General features: G+C 57.4%; 1 protein-coding gene across 4 annotated transcripts in view; it reads right to left on the reverse strand.

The window, feature by feature from the left end:
* Positions 1 to 14,374, reverse strand: part of PAX7 (paired box 7) — a 100,905-nt gene extending 86,531 nt beyond the window's left edge. The window contains exons 1-4 of one of the 4 annotated variants that reach the window (XM_058304831.2): positions 14,233 to 14,374; positions 11,430 to 11,665; positions 10,725 to 10,851; positions 9,661 to 9,795 (exon numbers count right to left, since the gene is read on the reverse strand). In XM_058304831.2, coding sequence (XP_058160814.1) covers positions 9,661 to 9,795; positions 10,725 to 10,851; positions 11,430 to 11,665; positions 14,233 to 14,317 — 583 coding nt within the window. In that variant the 5' untranslated portion in view covers positions 14,318 to 14,374. Of the gene's footprint in view, positions 1 to 9,660; positions 9,796 to 10,724; positions 10,855 to 11,429; positions 11,666 to 14,232 lie in introns of all 4 variants that reach the window. The other 3 variants (XM_058304833.2, XM_058304830.2, XM_058304832.2) reach the window with 3 other exon arrangements.
* Positions 14,375 to 27,113: the final 12,739 nt, after the last annotated feature.

Consider the following 27,113-nt stretch of genomic DNA (forward strand, 5'->3'; position numbering starts at 1 on the left):
GGGAGGAGTGGCAAAAAGCAGAATAAAAGGAGTTCTCTTTGGTGGTGCCCCCTTTCCACCCACTCCCACATTGGAATTTCTTTTTTCTTCTTCTGCTGCTGGATCTTTCCACCCTAAGAAGGGTGAATCCGAGCCCAAGAAGGGGGGCTAGGAGGAAAAGTGGGGATGAGGAGCAGGGCGGGGAGGGAGTGTGGCCTTCATGCAAAGTCCGAGGCCGGAAAGCGCGGGGTTCTGCAACTGCACTGCCGGCCCCGCCGGGCGCGTGATGGCAAGAGAGGGCGGGAGATAGAGGCGCTTCGTAGGCTTCCACTGGGTTCCAGAAGGTGCCTCAAGATGCCGAACCCCGCCCCCACTCCTAGCAGCCCAGAAGCTGTGGCTATAGATGCGGACTCCAGCTTGACTTTGATTTTTACTTCTGTGCAGCCCAGTAAAGCCGGTGCAACTCTAGGGCAAGTTTCCAGGCAACCGGAGGGCTTGATCTCAGTCCCACAACCTCCACGGCAAAAGTATACACAACACACCACCCATACACACATACACCCCAACACTTCACCCCAACGCTGCTCTCTCTTCACCCTCCCTAGGCACCTAGTCAACCCTCCCCTCGGCTGGATTCGAACCCCCAGCCGGCCCACTCCACCTGTCACCCGCGCTGAGCCACCCCCTCCGCTGGGGCTCTGCCGGCTCTGGGTCCCACAGAGAAGATCCCAGTAAAGTTTGGGGTGGAGTTTCCCAAGCCAAGTCGCGAGCGCGCCGCCCCACCCCTTTTCTGTCCCGCCCGGGGACGCTTTGATCTGCTGTCCTCTCCCGGCTTCAGACAAAGCACGCGGGGAAGGCGAGGGGCTCCGCAGCCCCGCGGCCCCGCCGCTTCCTCCCTCCACTTGCTCAAGCCCGCAGCGCTGCAAGGCCCGGGCAGACCTCAGCGACTCCGTCGGCCCGAAGTCAGGCAGGGGGCTGCCGCAGTCAGCGCGGCCCCAAACACACACTGCTGCTGTGTTCACACAGACCTGCACACACCATACGCAGAGACCCCTATCCACACACACAACTTTTGCAAACGCCACGGACACACACACACACACAACGAGGAAGGCACGCACGGAGAGCCAGGTGAGCACATGCGGAGACACCGGCCGGCAGGTAGAGCCGTGTACTGGTGGGCTGCTTTATCTTCTGTCTCAACACCTGGCTGTGAAGCTCAGGAAGGCAGCCATCTCTCGGGTCTTCCCCGGTACTTAACGCAATGCCTGGCGCACAGCGGGCGCGCAATAAATTTAAATGAATAAATAAATCCACACTCCTTCACCCCCAAAAGGAAATTTTCTCTTTTTTTGTGGGCTAGACTGAGAGCATTTGTGCTCATCTCTGCAAAAAACGAACAAGCAAACAAAACAAGCGCCTCAGAAAGGACCTCTTCAACCACCCACTGGGGCGAGTCTGCTGCTTCTGTTTTGGAAAGGGGGGGATTCGCCCTGGGCCCCGGCAAGGGGCAGGCTCCCAGCCTCTCCCCCGGATCCCATCCCTGTCTCCTCATCCTGGGCCCCGGCTCAGGGAGTCAGAAGTGCCCTAGAGAACAGGGGAGTCCCAGGAAGCAGGCAGGAATGAGGCTCTCAGCGGGGTGTGGCCTCAAGAGACCCAGGAACCCCTTCCACTGTTTGCAAAAATCTGCGCCGGTAGAATGGAGGAGAATGGCCGGTTTCCTAGGCTTCATCGGATTCTGGAAGGGAGCCAGGAGCCCCCAAAAGGATACCCATTTTCCTCTTAGTCCAGCCCTCTGGTTCTTCCTGGGAGGGAGCTGGGGCCTAGAGATCTTGAACGTGTAGGATGCGGGGGGGACACTGAGCGCTCCCCTCCTGGGCGGCAGCCACGCGCTCTGCCCTCCGCCCTCCTCCAGCCGCTCACACGCGGGTTCAGGTGGAGAATCGGAGAGCGGCGGGCGGCGGAGGGGAGTCCAGCTCAGCCGCAGAAACCGGTGGGTGCAGACCAGCTCGGGAGCAGCAGGCCGCCTTCAGCTCTGAGCCCAGCTCGTAACCTCCCCTCCCCTCTCCTCCCTCCAGTCCGTAGCCAGAGCCTGGGGGTGGTGGCCCCCGCGCCACCCCTTTCGCAAAGCCGAAAACTTCTCAGCGGCCGCAGCTAAGCCGGAGCGCCCGAGCCTCCCTCTCCCGGCAGTGCAACCCAGGCTGGCAGGTTTATTTTAGGGGGGTCCCCGTGCCCCTCGCTCCTCGTCCGATCGAGCCAGGCGCTCGGGCCGGCCCCCTCCCCGGCCCCCGCCTCGGAATCGGCCGCCCTCCTGCCTCGCCGGCCCGCTCGGCCGCCTCTAATTACGCGGCGGGATGGCAGGGCAGCCGCCCGGCCGCGCTGTAATATGATGAACTGCCTTTGTGCCAGTGTCACCGCCAGCGCTTCTGATAAGGGTTGCCGCGGAGGATCAAAAGGGCGGCAGTGAGCAGCCTGTCGCCTCCCGCCTGCCCGCACGCTGCCGCGGGCGCCGACTCCAGGGCCCGCTGTCCGCAGGGCCTGCCCGCCCCAGGCCAGCCTTTCCCGGCCGCCGCCTCTTTGTCTTTCTCCCGGCTGCTCCGCACCGCCCTCGGCCCCTCGGCATTTCTGAGCGTCCTTAGACTCGAGCCTAGCAGGTTCCCTTCTCCCGCACCGCGGCCTCCCGGCGCTCCCTCTGCGGACGCCCAAGTCCTTTCGAACCCTCGGTCTCGCTCCCCTCCTGGAACTTCCGTCTCCGAGACTTCGGCCCACCCCTCCCTTGGCTCCGACCCGGGCTTGGGACCCAGCGAATCCCAGAGCCCAGCGTTCGAGTTTTGGAAGGCCCATTCACTGACCCGCAGCCTCGGGGGAAATCAAGCCCATCCACCCGCAGCAGGCCCGCAGAGCCCCGCACCCTCTCTCGGCTGCCGAAAGGGCCTGCGTGGGGATAGGGGGCTGAGGACGGGCGCGGGCCAGGCACGCGTCCCCATGTCCTCCTCTGATGGCTTCGGACCCTTCCGGAGCAGACTTGGGGGCATGCAGAATTTCCCCTCAGCCCTCCCAAGGCTGCCACGGACCTGCAGACGCTCTTGCTCCCCCCCCACCGCCGGCCGCTGAAAGTCCTAGGATCACTGCAGCCGACCCCCGCCCTTTGCACCCCCTTCCCTACGCTCCTTCCTTTTGCCCCCCATCTTCCCTTTGCCCTCGACCCCTTCTCTTCCTCCTCTAGGCCCCTCCCCCTCGCAGGCGCCCAGCGGCTCCTGAGCTCCTCCCCACTCCTCCCTGCCTGGCCCCCCCCACCTTTGTTTGAAGTTTTGGAGAGGTCTATCTACTAATGGCGAAGTTTCCCCCTTAGGTCACCGTTCTGCCTTGATTCGATTTGGGAAGGCGAGCTCCCTCCCTCCCGCGCCGACCCCAGCCGGGGCCAATCGCTCCAGAGCAGGTCAGAAAGCGCTGACCCCACTTCCACCTTTTCCTCTTTCGGTCAGAATTGGGGGAGGGGGGGACAAAAAAGAGGGAAGGCCCAGAACTGCAAAAACTGAGTGGGGCATGTAAAGCTTCCACCGCCGTCGCCACCCCCTTACCCCCGGCCTCCACTGGATTTCCCAATTGCCGGGTTGCTCTGGCGTGGGAGGGGGTAGAAGCACTATCTCGCTGGAATTCCTGGAATCCGCACCCCCCTTAGTCATGACCCTCAAGTCCCCAGAGCCTCTGGGGGGCCTTGCCCCACAGTGCCAGGACTCTGGGGCCTCCCCTCCCCGGGCACTGTCTTTTCTGGGGTTGGGTTCTATCTGGCCTTACCCTGAGCTTGCGGTCCCAGCCAGGGACCTTGTCCAGCTCCTGTTTCTATCCTTAGGCTGGGCCTGGTACAGAAGGAGACCTGGTCAACTTTGCCGATGATGATAGGATGGAAAATAAAAACTCCACAGAGGTGACCTGGAAGGAAACCTCATTTGCTCAGCTCTCTCCTCATATAAACATACACGTTTTTATATAATATCATTTATATATAATGTAGTGCATGACAACTCTCATTTTGAGAAAGAGATTCCTTTAAAAAAAAAAAAAGCCTAAAAAACCACCGTCTTGCTTCAAAGCTACTGGTATATGTGCTTTTAAATCCTTCCATGTAAATTCCACTGAAAATTTGGAAAGCTGTGAAAGGAGAGGGGGCGGCGGCTGGGGGGGGGGGTAGGTTAATCCGGGTTTAACGCGGCGATGCAGTCTTAGGACCAGGGTTAGACTGATTGCCTTATCTCTTCCCAACATTTGAGACGCCCATATTCCACCCAGCCAAATAGCTCCGAGAGCAGCGCAGATGGCTGCCGTGGTCGCGCCTCAGGAAAATGTGTTATTAATATCTAAATAACTTCCCAATACTGCCTGGTAAATCTCCCGTCCACCATTCCGAATGATGAATTCGTTTGAAGTCTTCCCCCTGCCTCATCTTTTCAATGTCTCTCTTCTCTCTTCTTAGCCAGGCTTATTTCAACTGGTAAATATCTAATTCCTTTCACCGCTGCGCCGGGCGCACGAGGCTTTTAGGTACCGGCGCCTTGAAGCAGCCGGTGTGTGGCGGTGCGTGCCCGGAGGTGAACGCAAACCCCGCACGCCCTCGCAGCAGGAGACCCCAGCCGGTTTAAAAGGCCTGCGCTCCGGGGACGCGGGCGGCGCGGGCGCCTCAGTCCGGGATCCTAGCCGCTTCCTTTGCGCGCCCGGGGGACCCTCTGTCAGGTCCCCGTGGAGTCCCCCCGCCCCAGCACCCAGCGCTCGCGCGGAGCCTTCCAACACCCCCCCCCCCACCCCCGCTCTCTGGGGCGGATAATTACCCCGCGCTCGCCTGGTCTCCCTTGTTTCAAGTTTGTTTTCTAAACGTCTTCTATTAGATTAGGTGCGTTCATTCCCCCTCCAACCTTATCTCTTTCTGTCTCTTCTCTCCTTGCCCGTCACACTCGATTTAGGCACGAGTTTATCTGGCAAACAGTTTGCCGACTTTGTTTATTTACCGCGGGTTCCGGGGCTGCGAGCGCGCGAGCGCCAGTGTTTGCCTTTGTAACAGTTATCTCCTTGTTGTTCCTGAGTCTCAGCTCCCTCCTCCCCCCTCTCTTCTTCGGTTGGGGGGACTGGAGGGAAGAAAGGGGGAGTCTTGTCAAGCCCAGTGTGGGCTCGCCCCCTCGCCGGGAGCCCCCTCTGCTGGAGTATTCTCCCCTCCACACCCCCCGCTCCACTCACCCCATCCCCCCACCACCCTGGCGCGGCAGAGCGCCTCCCCCCCAGTCTCACTGAATGTCCGCCACCGAGCACTGCCTAAAGCCGGGAATCGCCTGACATCCCCCCTCCCCATCTTTCTCGGAGCCCCCATTATGCGAAGCTGATCCCACTCTGAACAGCCTCAAATCCCGCCTGGACGCTGGTTGATTAGATTGCCAACCCGGGGTAATCCTTTGATTTGGTGGAGTGTCAATTACCTTTCTCTAAACACACATTTACAGAGGAGGGAACTTGTTGGTTTAAATCAATGCAGATTGTTTCTTGATAAATGGCCTATCTCGTCCCCTCCCTGGCTCCCCCCTCCAGGTCCTCTCTTCCTCTCCGCCCCCCCCCCACCCTCCGTCCCTTTCCCGTTCCTGCCTATCCCGTGAACAATGCCTCTTCCAGGTGTGAAGCCCCAAAACGGTGTGGGCTGAGGGGAGCTGCCCCCCTTCCCCTATTCACTCGCTCCCCCGGAGCCTAATTAAATTTGGCAGGTCCTTGTACACACAATCAAAACAGCTTCTTCTAGTGTAGCAAACGACCGAAAACCGCATTAGCAGCTATCGCTCCTGCCAAATTAAATTGTTTCCCACCTCCTTTTACAAGTGTCTAAAACCGACACTTCGGGCGCTCCCCTCCCTTCCGATCCTTCCGCGCCATTTCCCACTCCACACCTCTAAGTTTGCTGCTTGAAAACTAAATTAAGGACCACGTAAAGAAAAACAAATCTGCCTCGCGCCTCCCCCCACCCCCTCCATCCCCATCCCAGATGGTCTGATACCCGGCAAGTCTGCAAATTCTCCAGCACCATTCTGATGCTGGCATTTTTTTTTCCCCAAAGGAAAATACAGCTTCTTCTTCTACTACTTCTTTTTTGTTGTCGTTGTTGTTATTTCACACTTATCGTGTCTCCATGGGCTTTTTAGCCCAGTGGCAACGTGGAGCCTGGTGTCTTGACCTGGTCCATGTCCCTTGACCAGGTCAGTTTCGGCTTAAACTTGCGCATTGTGGAAGGCTGAGGCTCCGGGGCTCCTCGTTTATCACTGTTGTTGCTGCGGCTGGAATATTGCTCCTCTCCTCCCACTCCCTCCCTCAGCTCCCACAGGGGAGCGGCCGGACCCCTTGCAAACCCCTCTCAAATTCTTTACAGAAGTCTCCTCTGGGCTGGGATTCTGGGACAATCTTTTCCTTTCCTGTCCCTCCCCAAATCCTTTCCTGGTTGGGTGCCGGGCCTGTCTCTCTCCTAATCCTCAGAGAAAGGAGTGAGCGGGAAAGCGTCCAGGTGGGTGGGGGTCGAGAGCCACCCGCTTCCCGCTGCAGGTGAGCAGGGCATGGCCGGAGCCCCTGTGGGCAGGGCTCTGAAGAGCCTCACAGCGACACCCCGAAAAACTGAGTCCTAACAAGGATGAGAGAGCGAGAGAGAGAGAGAGAGAGAGAGAGAGAGAGAGAGAGAGAGAGAGAGAGAGAGAGAGAGAGAGAAAGAAACAGGCTCATGAATATCAGCCCAAGGGGAGCAGGAGTGAGCTGTTCAGAGATGAAAGTGCACAGAAATAAAAGCTCAATTTAATCTGCTTTAAAACCCTTCAACTTAACGTTTGTGCTTCAAACTCTGAGAGTGAGGACTGATTGCGGATAAATAGTTTCTTACCATGCCTGGAAGCTATTACACCCCTCTCCAACACAGTTTCCTATTCAGCAGCCCCAGTTTTCATTACCAGCTCTAATAAGTCTTAACATTATTAAATGCCAAGCGGACGATAGGAAAAAACGGACTCAGGGAGGGATCTCTCTTTAGCGCTTAAAGAGGAGAGCTCTTAAACCCCTTCTTTGGCGGCTCCCCGCCACGAGAGGGGCAACCCCGGGAGAAAGCATTTGTCAAGAGTAAGAAGCCAAAACAAAGTTGAGCGTGCACCCCTCCCCCTGCCTGCCGCTCTGCCCCGGCGGCGGCTCGGCTTCGCCTGACCTGGCCGACTTGGGTGGAGCTCGGGGGTCTTCTCTCCTTAACTTGGCAGTGAAACTGATGGCTAGGGCTTGGGATGGATCTGGGGGTCCCGACAGGGTGGTTCACCTGGATGCCTACGGACTGGCCCAGGTACTCAAAATCAGAAACAGACCCAATCTGTCCACAGATGAACAGGCGACCGCCCTCTCTACATACAGGTCACACCGCCCGTCCACAGTCGCGGAGGAGCCTACTGCACACCCACGCAGAATGCCACTTGCACAGACCACCACCCAGGGCACTCCGACCCCAAGGCCGGTGGCGGACGGTCACACCGGAAGACACAAGCGCCGCTCGGGCGCCGGGCCAGCGGACGGCAGTCAGGGCGCCCCACCGCCCGCGGTCCCTCGAGCCCGGCGGGGCCCTGGGCGCGCAGGCCGCCTGCCCTCGAGATCGCCCCGGCCCCGCGCCTCCTCTCTGGGCTCCGCACCTGCGTTCTCAGCCGCCCCCGCTGGAGCCGCCTGAGCTCCTCGTTGAACCCGTGGAGACCCGGAGCTTCCTGGATCCGCTGCGGGGAAAACCTCCATGCAGCGAAGCCGCCCGCGCGCTGCTGTGCTCTGCCCAGGGCAGCACGGGAAGCCCCTGACCTCCTCTGAGTCCGCGGGACAACCCGCCACGCCACCCTGGCTTTCCAACCCCTTTCCTTTCTCAGAGGAAAAGGGATCTATTTGTGCTTTCTCACCTACCGAACCGGACACCTACACCCCCATCCCCACCCCACACTTAAGTCTCTCCAAAATCAAGCCTTCCCCCGCTTTTCCCGGGGTAACTGTCAGAGCGGGACTCTCAGAACCTGCCCGGAAAGGATTATTCCATTTCTATGACCCCCACCCCACAAAATAAATAAAACCCAGCCCCCGCCAACTATTCTCTTCCCAGTACAATCTAAAGCAAGGACTGGCTACCTACCCACCCACCCCTTACCCCACCCCCGCAGGGCCCGGGGGCGCCTGGTCTTAGCCAGGGACTACTTGGCACGCCAGGCTGCTTCCGCCGCCGACCCCGGCCCCTCAGCCGGCCGGGCCCAGCGGGGTGCCACGCGCAGCTCGCTCCCTTTCTTCCCGCGCCCTTTTGTCCCGGGCGGGACGGCGGCTCCACTCGGGGCCCAGCCTGTCAATAGCCCGCCCCTTCCCCGGCGCTAGCTGCCCTCGCTCCAAGCCGGCCCCCCTTCCCTTCAGGCCCGGCCTGTGGGGGCTGGGCCTCGCTGCGAGCTGTCTTTGGAAGCGGGCTTTGTGTGTGAAGTTCATCTTCAAGGTTGGAAGGACCGCTGAGAACTTGGAGAAAGACCTGGGCTAGGGAGTGTGGCGTGAGAGGCAAGGCTGGAGGGGCGCGCCGCGGGAAACCTCTGGAGGAAACTTCGCCAAACGCGCGACCGAAGTTTCCAAGGCCCAGTGCAACGCCCCCCCCCCCTTTTCCCCAAAGCCAACGTTTTTGCGGGTTCGGGGGCCACAGCATTCCTGCTTCGCTCTGCCTGCTGCCCCCCTAGGTGTGTGTTTGGGGGCCCGCCTGGAGGCCTTCCATTTCTATTTCTTCCCAGGTGCCCCCGCATAATGCACACTTAGGAAATCACAAAAAGAACTGGGGCGCGGGGGTGGGTGTCTAGAAAGAAGGACTCTCCAGCGTCTAAAAGCAACAGCGGTTCCCTGACCCGGCGTGTGGGCGCTGGCAAGAGGGAAGGTCTTCCCCCGCCACCCGCGAGAAAAGGCAGGGACCAAGGGCCCGACTCCAGCCGCGGCGGCACGCGGGGAGGAGAGGACGTGGGGGGCCTAGTCGCTCTCCCCCGTGGGGGCCCATGGGCCCTGTGCCTCTGGGAGCTGGGCCTCAGCTCCGGGCCGCGGGCGCACACCGAAGAGGAAAGCGCCTGCACGGCGCACCCTCCGGCCGCCCTCCCGGCTGTCTCCGTCAGGGCCCTGGCAACGCGGGACTGCGCGTCAGACAGCGGCCCACGCGGCCCTCGCTAATTTTTATTGATTGCAGCGGTCAGTCAGCTGTCAGGCTGGGTTTCAAGGGACCGTTTAGAGAGCGCGTGCGGGTCTGGTTGACAAATTCACTTAGAGAGCCGCGGGCGGGCTCCTCCTTCCTCCCCCACCCGGTCGCCCAAGTTTCCTATAAATAATTGATCGACACCGGACTAGCAGCCAAAACGCCGGCCGCGGAACACGCGGCGGAGCGCTCGGCGGCCCGCGCGGGTGGGGAGTCGGCGGCGCCCAGCGCTCTAACCCTCCGCCGCACTCCCCCGGGACGCCCAAGCCAGGGGCCCGGGTCCCAGGGCTCCCCGAGGGCGCGCTCTCAACGAGCCCGACAAGGCGCTCGGCTGCCCCAGGCCCGGCGCGGTCGCCCACTGAGGTTCGCGTCCCATCTTCCAGGGGAATCAAAGCACAGGTCCGCACGCTGGCGGTGGGCGTCGCGGGCCCCGGACGGGTCCCTACCTTTGTCGCCCAGGATGCCGTCGATACTGTGTTTGGCCTTCTTTTCGCCGTCGTCCTCCTTCTTGTCGGCTTCGTCCTCCTCCTCTTTCTTCCCGAACTTGATTCTGAGCACACGGCTAATCGAACTCACTAAACCTCAGAAAGTCAAAGACAAAAGAGCGGGTATAAGTTGTTGGGGCAGGAGAGCGCGCGGCCACCTCGGCCCTGGGAGGAAATCCAGAAGCCCCATTTTCCCTTCGCACCCGCAAGGGGACTCACGCCACAGACTCCAACCCACGCGGTGCATGTAAACCTCGCCAAGGGCGCAGGCACAGCCACCCACTTAAGGGAACCTGACTCGCACCTGGGCCACTCACCCGCAGGGGCACCGGCCCAGTGGCATTGCTCTACGCCTCCTTGCGCGCACCTGTGCCTTACACTAGCACATATCCTTGACGCAGTCACACATCCACGCTCCCCTGGGGCCTCCCCAGAGACCCTCTCACCCCTGTTGTTGCTCTCTTCACACTCAGGTGTGCTTCTGGCCCTGTGTGCCTAAATGCACCTGTACATACACACACATTCACTCACCCCACGGTGCTTTCCTTCTTATGGGCAGCATGGTCTAAGGCTTTGGGACCCACTGTTCATTGATTACTTGGAAAAGGGGGTCCTGGGAAGCCTACAGAGATCACGACTCCTGGGACAGACCCATTTCGCCAAGAAAGTTCTAAGGGAGCTTTCTGATATTGTCCACCTGTCTAGATTAGCTCTTTGTCCTCTTTTCCCTTCCTTCCTTCCTTCTTTCCTTCCTTCCTTACTCTTTCCTTCCTTCCCTCCTTCCCCCTCTTCCTTTCTTCTCCCCTCCCCTTCCTTCTTTTCTTTCCTTCATCCCTCCTTGAATCTTCTTTTTGTTGTGATTCACCCCTATGATCTGCCTCCCTTGGCACCCTTGCTCCCCTTTCCTCTCAACTTTTCTCCAAGTGCCCCTTCACCCATCATCTCCCCTGTGCTCCCACCTCCAGCCCCTGCAAAGCAGAGCCCTGCCCGGCGGGGCGAGGCCGGCAGCTCAGAAGCCTTCTCACCTGAGGGCACAGTGCTGCGGTCGCAATGCCCGTCCTTCAGCAGCCGGTCCCGGATCTCCCAGCTGAACATGCCTGGGTTCTCCCTCTTGTACTCCTCAATCTTCTTTTCCACATCCGGGGTCGCCACCTGCTTCAGAGGTGGAGGTGGGAGAGCAGGAGTGGAGGGGGGTGGGGGGAGGGAGAGACTTTTAATATCAACCTCCTAAGGACCCCACGCCGGGCTGGTGACCCTGGTTTGCGAGTCCCCCTCCTGAGGTTGGCTTTACTCTTTAAGAAATCAGTTCCTGGCCCCCAGAGGGCAGCCAGGGATGGGAGCTGCCTCAAGAGGGAACAGAAGAGAAACCTCACTAGGGTCTCCCCTCGCTCTCTCAGGCGAGGCTGAGGGCCAGGAGCTAGAACAACTGAGAGGGAAGATGCCCAGTGGTCTGGTTTCGTGGCAGAGGCTCAGGGCAGAGGGAGGGGACCCAGATCTGGGTCCTTGACCTCGAAGTCTTGGGCAACCCAGACCTCAGTGAGCCCCCTCCTTGAGAAATTCAAATCATGGTGGGTAACCAGGAGTAGGGTACGTGTGCCCATTGCACTTGCCATAGGAACATACAGACATCCCCGAGGCTACTGGTTGGCACCAAGGAGTGAGAGGGGCCCCAGGCAGGACCCCCGGCCGTGGGGAGGCCTGCCACCAGCCTCCGCAGCGAAGACACTCACTCTGGGCTTGCTGCCGCCAATGGCCCCGGGCCGGATGGACCCGGTCTCCTGGTAGCGGCAGAGAATCTTGGAGACGCAGCCGTGGGAGACGCGCAGCTGGCGAGAGATGACACAGGGCCGGATGCCGTGGTGGGCCATCTCCACGATCTTGTGGCGGATATGGTTGGGCAAGGGTCGCCCGTTGATGAAGACCCCGCCAAGCTGGTTGACCCGGCCTTGGCCGAGGGGAGTGGACACTGGGCAAGGAAGGGGAGATGAGGAAAGAGAGAGGCACAGGTGAGGATGGGGGAGATACCGAGCGCGCCCCCAGCTCCGGTTCTGTTTGAGCATCAAGGCCCCTGGCAGTGGCCCCCACATTTGGAGCTGTGGCAGCTCAGAAGCAGGGAAACAACTGTCCTAGAGCTGAAGGAAGGTCCTGCAAAGACAGAGTGAGGGGTCACTAATGCAAGAGTCCCCCAGGTGCCCTAGGCCGGCTGCACTACCAGGAAGAAGGATACACCTGGGGATCTGAATGCCAGAGAGCTGAGCCAAGAGGCTGGGGGAGCACAAAGATCCTGGGACCTCGGAGTTGCTGTCCCCTCAGCCACAGCCTGGGAACTTGGGCCTCAGGCCCGCCTGCCCCTCAGACAGGAAAAAAACCCGTGAGGTGCGGCGCATCTGGTCAGTTCCATGCCTAAGTGGCCAGGACGGCTCCATTTCACTGGGGGGCAGAAGGCTGGCTGCTCCCACACTGGGCCCCGGCTTTGGCAGCCGAGCAGTCCTACCCAGGGCGCACCAGCTGAGGCGCAGCCCAGCGACCTGCCACCTCACGCGGCTGGCCCTTGCCTGCGGGGGCACCTGGCTCTTCCTTGGAGACTCCCCTTTCTTTCCGACCCTCTTATAGTTCTAATTTCGTTTTGGGACGTTTGGGGCATGTGCCAGCGCCTGCAATCTCCTAAATCAAAAAGCCCGCTTGGCGTCGGAAAACCGTGACCTGTTTTCCAGGCTCCACGAGGCTCGGGGCTCTGAGAGGCTGGTCCCATGCGGCCCAGAGCGACCGAGTGGGGGTGACTTTGGGAACCAGGGAGACAGGCACCCCTGTTGTTCGCAGGGGAGGGGAAGATACCCACAGGGGCCTTCTTCACGCCAAGCCGACACAATTTCCTACAGAAGGTTGGGGGACACCCGGTGCACTAATCCGGCCTCGATCCCCCCAATTTAGGGACTCGGCGGCTGCGGAGAGCTGGCAGATTAGAATGATTTCACAGCCTCCGGAGTGGGGCGAGCTGACTGTAATTGGAAGGGAGGAGGCGAGAAGAGGCTGCGGTGCTGGGCTCTTCCTGCCGCCCCCTCCCTCGCTCTCCCGGTACCCCCCACCTCTCTTTGTAAAAGTAGGTGTCTGAAGCCACCCTGGGATTTAATCAGAAATCGTGCGTCGCCGAGTGCGAGGCGCGCGGTCTCCGTGGCGGGGTATGCCATTAGCTCTGGAGAGCTCTCGAGCGCCCAACTTTATATTCAAGAGCCTCTTTAGCGCCCGGCGCTCGGCTCTCCTCTGTATTCTCCGGCATGTTGGGCAAATATTGTTCTAATCCGCCGCGCGGCCGCGGCCGCCTGTTTCCCTTCCATTCGCTCCAGGAGAGTGCTCGGCCAAATCCCCGGGCTGCGGCGCCGCCCGCCTGCGTGGCCGCTCGCGCGCACTTGATCACGGAGCCGCTGCCTTCGCCTCTGTCTAATTCAGGGACCCCGCGCCGTCTCGCTGCCGCAGGGACCCCCTCCCCGCCTCGCAGGCTGCCCGCCCGCCCCCCCCTCCCTGCTTCCTCTCCCCTTCCTCACGCACCAGGGGCTCAGACAATTACCAGAAGAGTAATTTAAAAAAAGAAAAGTCGCACATCTCTCCGACCACTTCTGCCTGACACCCCGGGCTTCCCGCGGCGGGGAGCAGAACGGCTCCTTCAGCGACAGGTTGAAGGCCTTCCTCGAGTTTAAAAAGAAAACCAAACAAAAACTCGGGGAGGGATTGCGGCCGAGCGCTCCCAAAGCCCTTCGAGGAGCGGCACCCGGGGCCGCCGGTGCTCTCCGCTCAGCCCGGGCGCCGGGTGCTTAGGGGGAAGGAAGGACACGTTAGCAAAGGAGTACTTCCCCCCCGTGTCAGGACATCGCCGTGCCCTCTCGCCGTTTCGAGGGTCTCTAACCGGAGATTTCCAGAGTTCGGAAGCCGGGGTGAAAAGTTCTGTTTTTTAAAAAAATCGTTACTATTAATTATTTCAAATTAGTTTGTTTCCAGGCCGACAAACAGAGGTTTTTGAGTGTTGAGGTGGAAGAAGCGGTCGTGGCTTCGTAGTTCAGGCATAAAAAGTATCACACATTTTTGGTGTCTGTTGATATTTCGAAATAAAAGGGACTGGAAGGCCATCCCGGGGGTGCAAAGTCCAATTCAAAAAAACGAGAGGAGCACACCCGCAGCGGCGAGCGCGGACAGCCGAGAAGCAGCGGGGGGGAAAGCATCCGAAATCGCGGAAAAATCTGAGTTCCTCGGCACTGAGATTTATCAGGAGCCGAAACTGACTAGGAGCTGAACCCCGTGGAGAAAGGCCCCCAGCCCGCCACCTGCGACGCGGAGGCCGCGGGCCGGCGACCCCGAAGCAGAAGCGGACGAGCGCGGGTCCCAGAAACTCCCGGGGTCGCGCGCCCGGGCCGGGGGGACGCAGCAGAGTAGGCGACCCGAGTGGCGCGGCCGCCACCGGCCTCCCGGGATCGCCGAGTCTGCCAGGACCTCCGGCTCGCGGCGGAGGAGCCGAGGCGGGGCGAGGCGGGGCGCTCTTACCTTCCAGGGGAAAGCCGGTGCGGGGGTAGTTCTGCCCCGGGGCGGGCCGCATCATCCGCGGGACGCTGCCGGGAAGCGCCGCCATGCCTGCGCGCCGGGGACGGCTCCCGAGTCGGCCGGAGTCGCTTCCCGGCCGCTCCCTTCACCCTTGCTGCGGGCTCTTTCTTTCCTCCTCCTCCTCCTCCTTTTTTTTCACCTCTCCCCCCTCCCCTCCTCGCTCCCTCCCTCCCCCACCCCCACCCCCACCCCGGGCAGCCTTCAAACCGGTCCAGAAGCTGGGGGGGGGGAGGTGAGGGGGAGGCGGAGGTGGGGGGGGGAGAAGGTGGCGACGAGGAAGTTCAAACAAACAAACAAACCAGCCCCAAGTCCGCCGCGGCCCGCCCGGCGCTGCCAGAAGTTGTGCGGGCCGCTGCGCCCCGCAGGACCGGCACCCGCGGCCGGGCCGCCCAGGGGGGCCGGGGGAGGCGCGGCCCGGAATCACCGCCCCGGCTGGGACCTGCCGGCGACCCGCTCTCGCGCTCGGGGCCAAAGTTTCCGAGGCGAGCGGCGGCGGCGGGGCCGGCCTGCGCCTTTTTATTTCTGTATTTCTTCCCTCGCTCTCGCCCTCCCTCCCCCGGCCTCCCCTCACTCCTCTCCCCGCCTTCCTTCTCCAGGCTGCACTCGCCGCCCCCGGCACCCCCGATTTCACACCCCCTCCCCCCGGGAGCCGCGAGCAGGGAAGAAGGTGCCTCCTCGGGTTTCGGGGCTTGAGGGGAGGCGACAGGGGGCGACGGGGGTTGGGGAAGAGAAGAGGAAAAGCGAGAGGGGCAAGTGAGCAGCAGGATAAGTTGTGCAAAGTGCCCGCTGGAGTACTCGCAGGAGGCGGCGGCGGCGGCGGCGGGGGCGGGGGCGGCGGCCGCGCGCGGATCTGATAGGTTCGGACTTTTCTTTTATTCATGAGGAGGGAAGGGGGCTAGGGCGGAAGGGAGCCGAAGACCTATAACGAAAAGAAATCGCCAACGAATATTTTTTATTTCTTGTCTCTAAGCCCCAGCCCGTTTTGGGGGAGCATTTGAAGCGCCCGCTAAGACAGAGGGGGCAGGGGCCCGAGAGTTGGAGGTGGGGGAGAAGGGGCTCGGTCTTCCGGCGGCGGATGGGCCGGTCGCCGAGCCCCCAGCCTCTTGGGCGCCCACGCCGCACTCCCCCCGGCTCCAAGGGAATGTCGCCCGCGCCCGGGGCTCCCCTGCGCTCTCGCGCTGGCCTCCCAGGACAGGGTCCGCGGCGCTGCACCTCTTCTCCTTCATCTCACTCACGCGTTGACATTTCCGCGAGTGGGACCCATCGGGAAGGGCTTGGGGGACCTCAGCGGAGGGATTTACGGCTTTCTCTGAAATCGCGTCTGAGCCCCGGTGTCGCCCTGTCGTCTGGCCTCGCGCAGCCCCGAGAAGCTCTGAGCGATGGGGCTACTGCTGGGGAGACCGGGTCTGCCGAGCGTTAGGGACGCGTCCCCGCCTCCCCTCCTCGCCCCCGCCCTCGCACAGCTTCAGTCGAGAGGAAACTCCGTTCCCTCCAGGCCCCCCGGCCCCTCCCAGGACCCCTTTCCAGCCGGCAGTGGGGTGTCCCGGGGATGCACCCGCAAGTCCAAAGGGGCGGGAAGGAGCGAGCGGTTCAGGACCCTGTTTCCCGGCAGCTCAGTTCGGCTCCTCCGCTCCCGGGTTCGGAGCCCAGGGGATGCCCCACTAAACGGTCAGGAGTGGGGGCGGGGAGGGGGTGGCCAAAGGGCAGGCGATTCAGGGCTCTCCACGGCCAGAGTGACCAGACGCCCCCGCCTCGGGACAGCGAGTCCTGGGCGCGAAACGCCCTCCCAGCGGGGCGGGACGCCACGACCGCAGGCCTTTTGTCTCCCCCGGGAAAGAGCGTCTCAGGCCCAGCGCTGGAGGCAAAATACAATAAAATAAACCCAGCCCTCCAACTCGCCCCCTCCCCCCCAGCCCGCCCCCTGCCCGCCCTCTCCCCGCGGTAGGGTCAGCCTTGTCTTGGCTGGGGCTGGGGGGGGGAACTCTCGGCAGGCCCACTCCCCTCTCCTTCTCCTACCTGTGACCTTTGCCCTTCTCAGCATGGGAAGACCCCCGCTTCCCCCCTCTCCCAGCACTAGGGGGCTCTTCAGGCTCTCGGGGGGTGGGTTCCTCTGGAAAGGGAAGGCTGCTTGGAAAACTTGTTAAACCCCCGCCCTCCAGTGGCCCCAGAATTGATGCAGAGCCCGGGCAGCTTTAGAACCGGGAAAGGAGCACACCAGGGTGCCTGGTCCCCACCGGGGTGCCCAGCTGCTTGCAAGAGTTTCTGGGCCTCCTTCTTCGTTGGAGACCCTCGCCCACTGTGTCCACGTGCCCCTGGGAGTTGGAGAGATGGCGTGAAGTCAGGGTGTGTCTGGGAGATGGGGTTGGAATAAGGTCTGAATCCCCTTCCCATTAGTTTAGTCTCCCCAGGCCTGACCTTCCTTGATCTCGAGAGACGTGTGTGCGTGTGTGCACGGGCGCGTGAGTGCACGGGTGTGTATCCATTTATACACATATACTTGTATATAGATATATATACACACACATATATACATTATACGTGTATATTCATTCACTCATTCATCAGTACTTTTCCTCCTTACTTGAAGGATTCAGGACACCTCTTCTCTGTATTTGTGGTACATCCGGGCCAGCGAGGTATGTGACTTCGGTCTATACCGTTTATGTGTGTCTGGGCCAGAATAGGCTTGAGGGCCGGTTAGAGAAAATGTGTGCTTCTGAGGGAGTCTGGGCCTGGCTTTGCATTTGTGGGGTCTCCTTGCTGGTACTTAGCAGAGCTCCAAGCACCCACCAGGCCGCTGTGAGTGCGTTGCGGGCCGTGCCGAGCGGGAGCCCTCGGGAGCCCGCCGTGGCGCGGAGGCTGCGGGGCTTGCCCTGGCTGGAGGAGTCCCCGCCCGCGCCCGCCGTGGGCCGCTCGCAAGCCCAGGCGTCCTGCGCGGGGACCGCTTTCCCCTCGGCGTGGCCCCCGGCCCTCCCGGCGCCGGCCCCTCGGCCCCAAGGACGTAGAGACGCGGGTCCCGACCTGCAGCCGCAGCCTCCGCGCCGACCGCGCCGGCCGGGTATTTCCGCAACTGCGGGATTCCGGGATTCCGTGGGCCCCGGCAGGCTGGTTGGGGGAGGGGGGAGAGAGGATGGGGAGGGGAGGGGAGGGGGATGGGGAGGGGAGGGGAGGGGGATGGGGAGGGGGTGGAGGATGAGGAGGGGAGGGGAGGGGGATGGGGAGGAGGGGGCTGTCGGTGGGAATGAGCGTGGCCGCCCTTGCCTGTTGGAGACCAATTTCACAAATGATTTTTGCAACAATTAAGAAGTGTGGCCGGGTGAAATGGCGATTTCACATCCAGCAGGCTAAAGGAGGTTCACCTGGGAGCTGGGGCGGCTGCGGCGGGGGGGGGGGGGGGGGGGGGGGGGGGGATATAATTCCCCCTCTTCTCTGTTTCTCTTTGCTAACCCCTTACCCCAATTCACTCCCCAGACCCGTATCAGTCAACTCCTAAGACTTCCGAAGGTTGCTGGAAGGCTTGGGGCTCCGGTCAGGATTGTGTGTCGGACTGGACTTGGCCTAGAAAGTTTTCTTGCTCATCCCTTCACCTCCCCCCCCCACCCCGCCCCACTTCTTTCTATCCCCTCTCTCCATATAGCTCTTGTCCTGTCTCTCTTACACACACACACACACACACACACACTTTCTCTCTCTCCGTCCCCTGCACAGTCTGGCCTCTGTCTCCCCCTCCCCCAGCTGCCCACCCCTGCAGTCTCTCTGACTCCCTCCCCTCCCCATCTCCACAGTGAGGTCCATGTGGACCCGCAGTGCTCTCACTGCTGTAACTCAGACCCCTGGGCAGCTGGAGGAGGGGGCAAGCCTCTGGGGGAGGGTCCTCCCAGGCTTTGGCCCCCCTCGGGGTATCTAAAGCTCCATGGTCCAGCCTGGCCGGGTTCAGATCCTTCCCCCTGGACTCCAGGAGTGACTCCCACCTCAGTGCTCTCTGTCTGGGACAATTTTCCCCTCCCTCCACCTCTCCCCCTTGGGTCTGATTGCAATACCCCCACCCCCTTTTATATTCTTAAATCGAAGCCTCCAAATTCAGTTAAAACGAGAGAGGAGGAGACGGGCCCAAGGCACGAGGGGACCCAGGCCCGCCTCAGGCGGGGACACGTGGTCTTTCTCCACTGCTCCTCCCCAGACGGTGAATGGGCAGGAGGGTGAGGCCACTCTGGGCAGCCTGGGGTGGCCTCCTCCCTGCCCGCCAGCAGCCCCTTCCCCCAGCCGGAGGGAGAGCACACTTCACTCCAGACCCTGTGCAATGAGCACTTTTTGAAATCTACCTTTACTGGGTGAAAAATCCACCTTGAAAATCAGAGTTTTGATTTCTGAAGGGGCGTTTTGCATTTTCAGAGGCTCGGGCCTGCCCCACTGGAAGGGCCCAAAGACAAATGGAATTATTCAGTCTTCAGATGCTTGATAATGAGAGCGGAGGGGTGGGGGTGGGGGTGGGGAAAGAAATGGAATCTCCGTGAACAAAGGCCGCTCTGGAGGCTCCCTCCCTGGTTCCGGAGGCCGGAATTCCTCAGTGCCACATTTGAAGAGACACCCTGGAAAAAACACCTTTTTCCCCACGCCCCCGATCTGTTGTTATTATTTGTTTCTCAAGAAGTCGCACTCTTTTAAGAGTGACCTTGAACTGTCTGCCCAACCCTGAAGAGGAAGGAAAGGGGAACCAAGTTGTTTTCTTGCCTGACATTTTTATTTTCCCCAGAAAAATAAAATAGCACACGTTGATTCCAGTTCTCAAGATAAATAGCGGCAGCAATCACGATAGCCAGGCCTTCCCCGGCCACTGCTAGACGGGTGGCAGCTCAGCCCGCTTCTTGCCTTCCTCGTCCTCCCCCTCCTTCCTTTCCTCTTTCTCTTCCTTCTCTTCTGTTTCCTCTTCCCCCCTTCCTCCTTGTCTCCGTTCCCTCTCCCTTTTCTCCTTGTTCCCTCCTCTCCCTCCTCTCCCTCCTCTCCCTCCTCCTCTCCCTCTTCTTCCTTCCCCTCTGCCCCTCCTCCCCATGGCCCTCCTTGCCCTCTTCCTCCTTCTCAGGCTGGGTCCCTCCTGAGGTTCTGGAAGTAAGGACAGTGAGGCGGAGGCTGAGAGAGGGGCTGGGAGGGGCCGAGGTGCCTCTCTCCCACCCAGCGGGGCCGCGCGCTCCCTCTCCACTGGATTTCCCTCTCCCACCACCTGCATCTCTGTGGGCTTTCAGAGACGCCGCGAGGCCATCTTTACAGAGCTGGGAAAGCCCGTCCTCTGGGGCGGTGCCTAGCGTCCCTCTTTGCTCCCATTTCTGCTGTGGGAGGAGAGTGTCCCCAGGAACAGGAGGTCCCCGATCCCAGCCCCAAGACACTCCAGGGAAGGGTGTGGAATAGAGATGGTCGTGCGTGGACTGGAGGCGTATGGGAGAATAAGCGAGGCCAAGGGCACGTGTGTGCCTGTGTAAGAGTGCACGAGCATGCACGGGAGTGTGCCTGTGTACGTGTGTGTATACTCGAGAGCACGTAGATACGAGGAGGTGTGCGTAACAGGAGTTTCTGTTTCCTGGAACCTTCCCGGAGCCCGAGGAGGGACGCCTCCTCCCTGCTCTCGGCAGCCTGAACAAAAGACCAAGTGTCAGGACGGCTGGGCCGTCTCCTCTGGCCCCTTCAGCTCCCCTTCAGCTAGATCACTTCTCCAAGTTCACTTTGCACCGAGTCCAGCGTTAGTGGGTAGTCGACTGCACCCTTGGACAATTACCTTATCTCAGCCGAGCATCTATGGAACCGGCAAAGCGTTTTTCATTAAACAAATCAAAGGGGGTTGGCGGCGCCCAGTGCCGGCTGGCCCGGAGCTCAGGGCTGTGAGAGTTCCAAGGAAGTCCGCAAGCCCAGACCAACTTTCCTTCCAGGCCCCCAGGCTCTTTTGGGAGGGTGGGGTAGGAGGAGAATGGGAATGAATAGCGAAAACACTGCCCGTTCCCCACCTCAGATCTGCTTCTTGCTAAGGGGAGCTCGCTGCTGGAATAGGGCTCTCTTAGTCCCTGAGCATCCCCGCTCAGGTTTCCTCCTCTCTCTGAGAAGCCCCCTCCCTCTGTCATGGCCCTTTCCTCTTCTGGGTGCAGGAGCAAAGGACTTGGTAGAAGCTCATGGACATGCCACAAGGAAGGGCAAGGACCCCTCCTTTTTTTTTTTAATATATATATTCACTGCTGTATCCCAAAGTGTCTGGCACTATGCATAGTAGACGCTCAATAAATAGTTACTGAATGAATGAATGAATGATTCTAGTACAAGCTGGGGGCCTCAGAAGCAGGATATCTGGACTTGGGAAAATGCTGGGAGACCTGGGCTTGAATCTTGTGAGGACAGAACCTTGCTGCGTGGCATTGACCTTTGGCTTGCCCTCTGTGTGCCAGTTTCCTCGTAGTTTGGGACTCAGGAGCTTCAGGAGGGTGAATGGCTGCCCGCGCCTGGTGAGAGATGCTCAAACAGAACTCACAGCACAGCCGACCTCCGCCGTCATCAGAAGGAGCAATGAGAGCTACGTGGGTACGCCCAAGCTCGAGCTTGCCACAGCTGGCACTCAGGTCACGCTGGCTCCCGGCTTTCCTCTTCTCTAGACTGCCACTGGGGCCTTTTTGTGCCCATCTCTGCTATCCTAGCTGAGCTCAGCGTCTGGAAGAACACAGAGGGTGCTCCACAAAGAGCTGAGCTGAATGGTGGTGGTCAGCTTGACCGCGGGCTCTAATATTAGTGGCCGCCCTGTGCCAGGCGCTTCCCACAAGCCTTGGCACCTCACAGCCACCCTGTGCAGTAGAAATCGACATCTCCATTTAACAGAGGGGAAACGGAGATTCTGGGAGGCTCAAAGGCTGCGTCAAGGTCAAAGAGCTATCAGGTGGCAGGGAAGCGGTTTCAATGTAGATCTTCACCCTAGAACCCGCTCTCTCTCTTGTTCCTGACTCTTCTGTTGTGGCCTCAGTTTCTTTCTTTGTGACCTAGGTGATTCCCAGCACCAAGCACAGAGACAGGTATGGTGTAGGTGCTCCAAAGGCATTTAGTGAATGGATGGGAGAAGCTGGAACATTCTAATGACTGCTGGGTTTTATACCCTGCCGTGGGGTCTGAGTGGGGATGGGATGGGTTAGCACTGGAGGGCGATTTTGAGATGACCTTGTCCAAGGAGTTTGCAGCTTCAGGAGCCTGCCTGCTTCCTGGGGGCTTTGAGGAAGCCAGAAGGGCTTTTGCCTGAAGGTGCCTAGTCCGAGGGAGGAGGTGGCCGTCTGGGGGTGCCAGGTCTTCATTGACATGTAGACGTGAAGGGAGAGTGCACTGCATATTTGTCTAGGTGAATTAAAAGCACAATCCCCATTTCCCAGAGGGAGCAGTTGGTTCATATTTATACATTTAGTTTTACAGGTGTAAAATAGGTTTCCTTTATGCTTATATAATAATTTTTCATTTGAATTTCAAGGCTTTATTCCCTTCTTTGGATTCAAGTCTTCCTCCTGAACCCGATTCTCTCCATAACCATTAATTCCTTCATCATAAAAATGAATTCCATCTAATTCTCTATAGTGGCAGTTAGAGCAGATCAAAAAGTGCCTTTGCAAAGCCTGCTTCCCCCTTCTGCCATGTAGTTTTCAGCTTGCCTGTACACCCCACCCCCTTCCATCACTGTGTTTCAGAAACTAGGACTTGGACCCTCGTTCAGAAGGGTGTTGGGTGTGAATGTGTGTGTGTGCCACGTGGGTGAGCATGGGTGGGCATGGATGTGTTGGAGAAAATGCCCCCCATTTTCAGGAAACAAGGGCAATAGCGGCCATAACAATAAAAATAACCACTCACTACATACTACGAGCCGGGCGCTCTGCCAGGCATTTTGCGTGCACTCTGTTATTTAATCCTCATGCAAATCCAAGAAGTAGATACCTGTGTCTTTATATCACAGATGAAGAGACGAAGGCCCAGGCACGTGGGGTAAATTGCCCAGGATCACACAGCTGGAAGTGGCATGGCTTTTAGTGTCTGAAATTATGAAATATTTATACACAAAACTGCCTCTATTGTGATGCAGTGGGCCCCTACAGGGGCAGTCGATGCCCGCCCCCTCCTCTCCCCAGAAGTGAGGGCACTCATTTATTTGGCAGGCCTCATCTCCACACATGCTCAGGAGGCTGAGTAATGACCTCCGAACATGTCAGGCCCTAATCCCTGGAACCTCTAAATGTTACCTAAAAGGAGAATGAGTCTTTGCAGATGGGATTAAGATAAGGACCTTGATCATGGCAGATGGAGTTCAGTGCCTTGTCAGTTGGCCCTACTTTGGAGTTTGTGTTTCTGTGTGTTGGAGCTGGACTCAGATGTGACCTTTGTCCACAAGCCTCTCCTGTTACTTTTATCAGACATGTAGTTGGTGCTGGGGTTTAGTGTATACCCAGGGGACCTGAATCTCTGGACTGTCCATGTGATAGCCAGGCCCTGAGCCTCAACAGACTTGCAACTCCTACACTCTGGCTTATTGGATTTACCCCACTAAGCTAACATGGAGGTGAAGAAGGTCAACCACCACACCAGGGAGCCAAGAGTGCCTACAACTGAAAGCAGGAGAATTGCATCCAGCATCCATGTGGAATTTAAGCCCCCTCTTGATATAGATGTGGAGTGGACACAACCATTCTAAGGTCCACAGGATGGAGGAATAGAGTATGGATTAGAGTGGACTTACTGATATTCTATTCATGAACTATTGAGATTACTAATCGAAGAAAATGTGGCATTGGTGTGGAGAAAGTGGCCATGGTGGCTGCTGGGGGTAGGGAGTGGGAGGAAGAGATGAGATGTGGGGGCGTTTTCGGGACTTGGAGTTGTCCTGGGTGATGCTGCAGGGACAGTTACCTGACATTGTATGTCCTCCCATGGCCCACTAGGTGGACTGTGGGAGAGTGTGGGCTATGGTGTGGACCATTGACCATGAGGTGCAGCGATGCTCAGAGATGTATTCACCAAGTGCAATGAATGTCTCATGATGATGGAGGAGGTTGTTGTTATGGGGGGAGGAGTGGGGTGAGGGGGGTGGGGAGTATATGGGGACCTCATATTTTTGGAATGTGACATTAAATAAATAAAGACAAAAAAAAAAAACCAACAAATCACATAAAAAAAAAAAAAAAGATAAGGACCTTGAGATGAGGGCAGTTGTCCTGGGCTGTCTGGCTGGGTCTTGAATGCAATCAATCACAGGTCTCCTGATAAGAGAGAGGGAGAGGGAGATTTGACAGACAGGAGAGGGAGGGTACAGTAACCACAGAGACAGAGATGGGGTGATGCGGCCACAAGCCAAGCAGTGCTGGCAGCCACCAGAAGATTGGAAGCAGCAATGGCTGGATTCTCTCCAGAGCCTCTGGAGAGACTGTGTCCCTGCCGGCACCTGAATTTTGGCCCATTGATAATGACTTTGGACCTCTGGCCTCCAGAACTGTGAGAGAATAAATTTGATTTTTATAAGGTGCTAAGCTCATGTCAATTTGTTACAGCAGCCTAGGAGACTAGTGCACGTGCTTCCATATGTTTACCACGTCTTTACATGAAAACATATAAAACACATGCTTTTTCATGGTTTATGCCATGTTATACCATAGATATGATTCTGCAATTTGCTTTTCTTGCTTAACATAATGTTTTTGAGATTTATCCTTATCAGCACAGATACTGTTGATGCAAAGGAAAAAAAAAGTGTCTAGCTCATTGGGCAGGTACAGCTGGATCCATTAGAATCCCAGATGGCTCTGCCGGGCAGACGCCGGCATGGCAGGGCCATGCTAACTCTCCCTGTACCTCTGGGTGTGGGGGCTCGAGTGCCAGGAGGGTGGGACTCATCGGAGCACGGGAGAAGGTGGGCAGCCGGTTCCAAGCAAACTTGGGGAGCAAGAGCTTTCAAGACATGGCAAAGGAAAACGCAAATGGAGATGAGAACACGCCTGCTCGGGGGCGTGAGCATGGCGTGTGCATTAGCACGAGCTCCTTGAGGGCACGAAACAGCCCCTCTTGCCAAGGGCCTGGCTCGGCAGCTGAATGAGTCAATGAGTGTGATTGTGCGGGTGGGGACAGGTGGGTGATCCCTCAGGCAAGTGTAAGTATCTGGTTGTATTTGAATGCTATGAGTCGATAATACATTGTGATGCTGTAGGTGAATAAACGGCCATGTTCTGTAATCCGTCTAAGAAAGTGCTATTTGTACCTTTGTCCTACACTTTACAGATCATGTCCCTGTGTAAGAAACTTGACTCTCCTTTCAACATCGTATGGGATAAAGGCAGGCTGTTGTTAATCCCAGATGATGGAAAACTGGGGAGGAGAGCAGCAGCAGGCACTCCTGGTGTCCTACAGAAAGCTCCTGGCAAAGCAAGCAGCAAAAGGCCCCCGGCTTCCAGACCTCACCAGCTAAATTTCCATCTTGGTTTCAAGCCTCAGGAACTGGGTTTCCTTGGGCAAGTTGCTTAACCTCTCTGAATTTCTGCTTCCTCATTTAAGAAATGAGCACAGTAACGCTTAGCTGTGGGGGTTGCTGGAGACAGATTGCTTGCTCAGCATGTGGCACTTAGCAAACCTCAGTGAGTGCAGCTCTTATTGCTTTTCCATAATTGAATAGTATTTTTCCTCTTGCCATCTTAGGCCGTAACCTACATTCCACCTGAAAATATCAGTGAAATTGAGAGAAACAAGCAGCCAAATCCGAAGCCAAAACTGGCATCAACTCTTAACACCAGGGGGCTTGCTGTTATCCCTTTTTGGGGGTCACTGGGGCATGATGACCTGTGACCTGAATCAAACATTTGTGAGGCAGCCAGCAGGGGTAGGAGGCCGGTGGATTTGGGGTCATCTTGGACTTCTGGAAAGACCTGACAGACCACTTTCCAATCTGGGGTTTTTCATTATGTAGGGGTGTAAATCAAAGGGTCTGCCCCAGGCTGCAAACTTAAAAGGGCCGGGGGCTGGTGGAGCTGGGCAGGGAAGATGCTGATGAGGGAAGAAGTTTTAGCTCCCCTGGGCTGCTTTCAAAGTGGATCTGAGGGGAACACAGTAACAGACAAGGAAATAAAACCACCAAAACAAAATTGAGAGGCAAATGATAAATTGGAGAAAATACTTTTTTCCACATAACTGCTGCAAAGGGTCAGTGTCTTTGCTATGTAAAGAGCTCTTACAAACCAATAAGGAAGAAGGACAATTCTTGGGCAAAGGATAGCGAGAGACAATTTACTAAAGACACACTTGAGGGTTAGAAGCGTATGAAACATTGTCAGCCTTACCAGAAAAGCAAAGGAATGAGATGCTATGCTCACCCATCAAAGTGTCAAAAGGAGGGGGAATGTGATATTATTCAGGGTTGCTGAACGTTCTGGAAGCTGATTCTCTCGTACACTGTTGGTGGCAGAGTAAATTGGTACCAGCTTTCTGAAGGGCAACTTGGAAAATACAGTCTGTTTTAGAAGATCTAGAAATGTTTAAAACCACCCTAGCACATCACTCTGTATTTCTAGGAATTTATCGCGCACATGTACAAAGATACAATATAGTGTGCTCATCCTAGTGTTTTTTCTAGTAGGGAAAACTGGAAAAAAAATCTCTAAAATAACAATAGAAAATTGACAAATATGTTATTAAATATTCATATAATGGAGTACTCCAGAATCATTACCAGGACACACAGTAAGAGGTAACACTTGGATAATGTTTCCATGACTACATGCTAGCTTTCATAGATTAGCTCATTTAATTCTCACGACAAATGTTTGCGATAACTACTAACACCATCGTCCCAATTGCACTGATGAAGAATCTGAGGCACTGGGTGTCAAGTGGCTTGTCTGTGGTCCCTTACCTGACAAGTGGCAGGTGCCAGCACAACTCAGGTCATTGGGCTCCAGGGTCTGTGCTCTTCCCTGAACCCTACAACCTCCTGGAAGGATTTTTATCGACCTGGCAAAAGGTTCATGAAATATTGAGTGGAAAAGGGAGCTTTCAAAACAGCATGATCCTACTTAAAAAAAAAAAAAAGAAAATTATACTTGTGTGTAGAAGACCCCCAGAAGAATGTGCACTCAAATGCTGAGTGTGTACCAGCGGGGGTTGAGATCAGGGGGTTTTGCTTTTCTTCTTCTTTTTGCCTATAGATATTTTCTAGATTTTCTACAATGAGGATTATGACTTAAAAAATTAATAGACGTTTTTTCTTTAAGTTTACAGAAATATCAGGCAGATAGTAGAGAGGTTCCCTCCTACCTCCCAGCCCTGTGCAGTTTCCCCTATTATTGGCACCTGGCATTCCTGTGGTCCATTCGTTTCAATTGAACCAATATTGATACCTGATGATGAACTGCCATCCGTCGCTTATGCTTTGGGTCACTCTCTGTGTTGTATAGTTCTGTGGGTTTTGGAAAATGCATAATGGCATGTACCTACCATTACAGCACCATACGGAATAGTTTCACTGTCCTAAAAATCCCCCGTGCATCCCCCCACCTCTCCCAGAAACCTTTGGCAACCACTGACACTTTTATTGTCTCTTCAGTTTTGCCTTTTCCAGAAAGTCATATAGTTGAAGTCATCCAGCATGTAGTCTTCCCAGACTGGCTACTTACACTTAGCAACATGCATTTAAGGTTCCTCTGTGTCTTTTTGTGGTTTGACAGCTCAGTTCTTTTTATTGCTGAGTAATATTTCAAGGAGTATAACTTTTCAAGGTAAGTAAACTCATATAGAAGTTATTATAATGGAAAGAAACAGATTTGGGGCCCGCGTTCATGCTTCAG

This window comes from Dasypus novemcinctus, chromosome 9 (assembly GCF_030445035.2).
Source record: "Dasypus novemcinctus isolate mDasNov1 chromosome 9, mDasNov1.1.hap2, whole genome shotgun sequence".
NCBI lineage: Eukaryota > Metazoa > Chordata > Mammalia > Cingulata > Dasypodidae > Dasypus > Dasypus novemcinctus.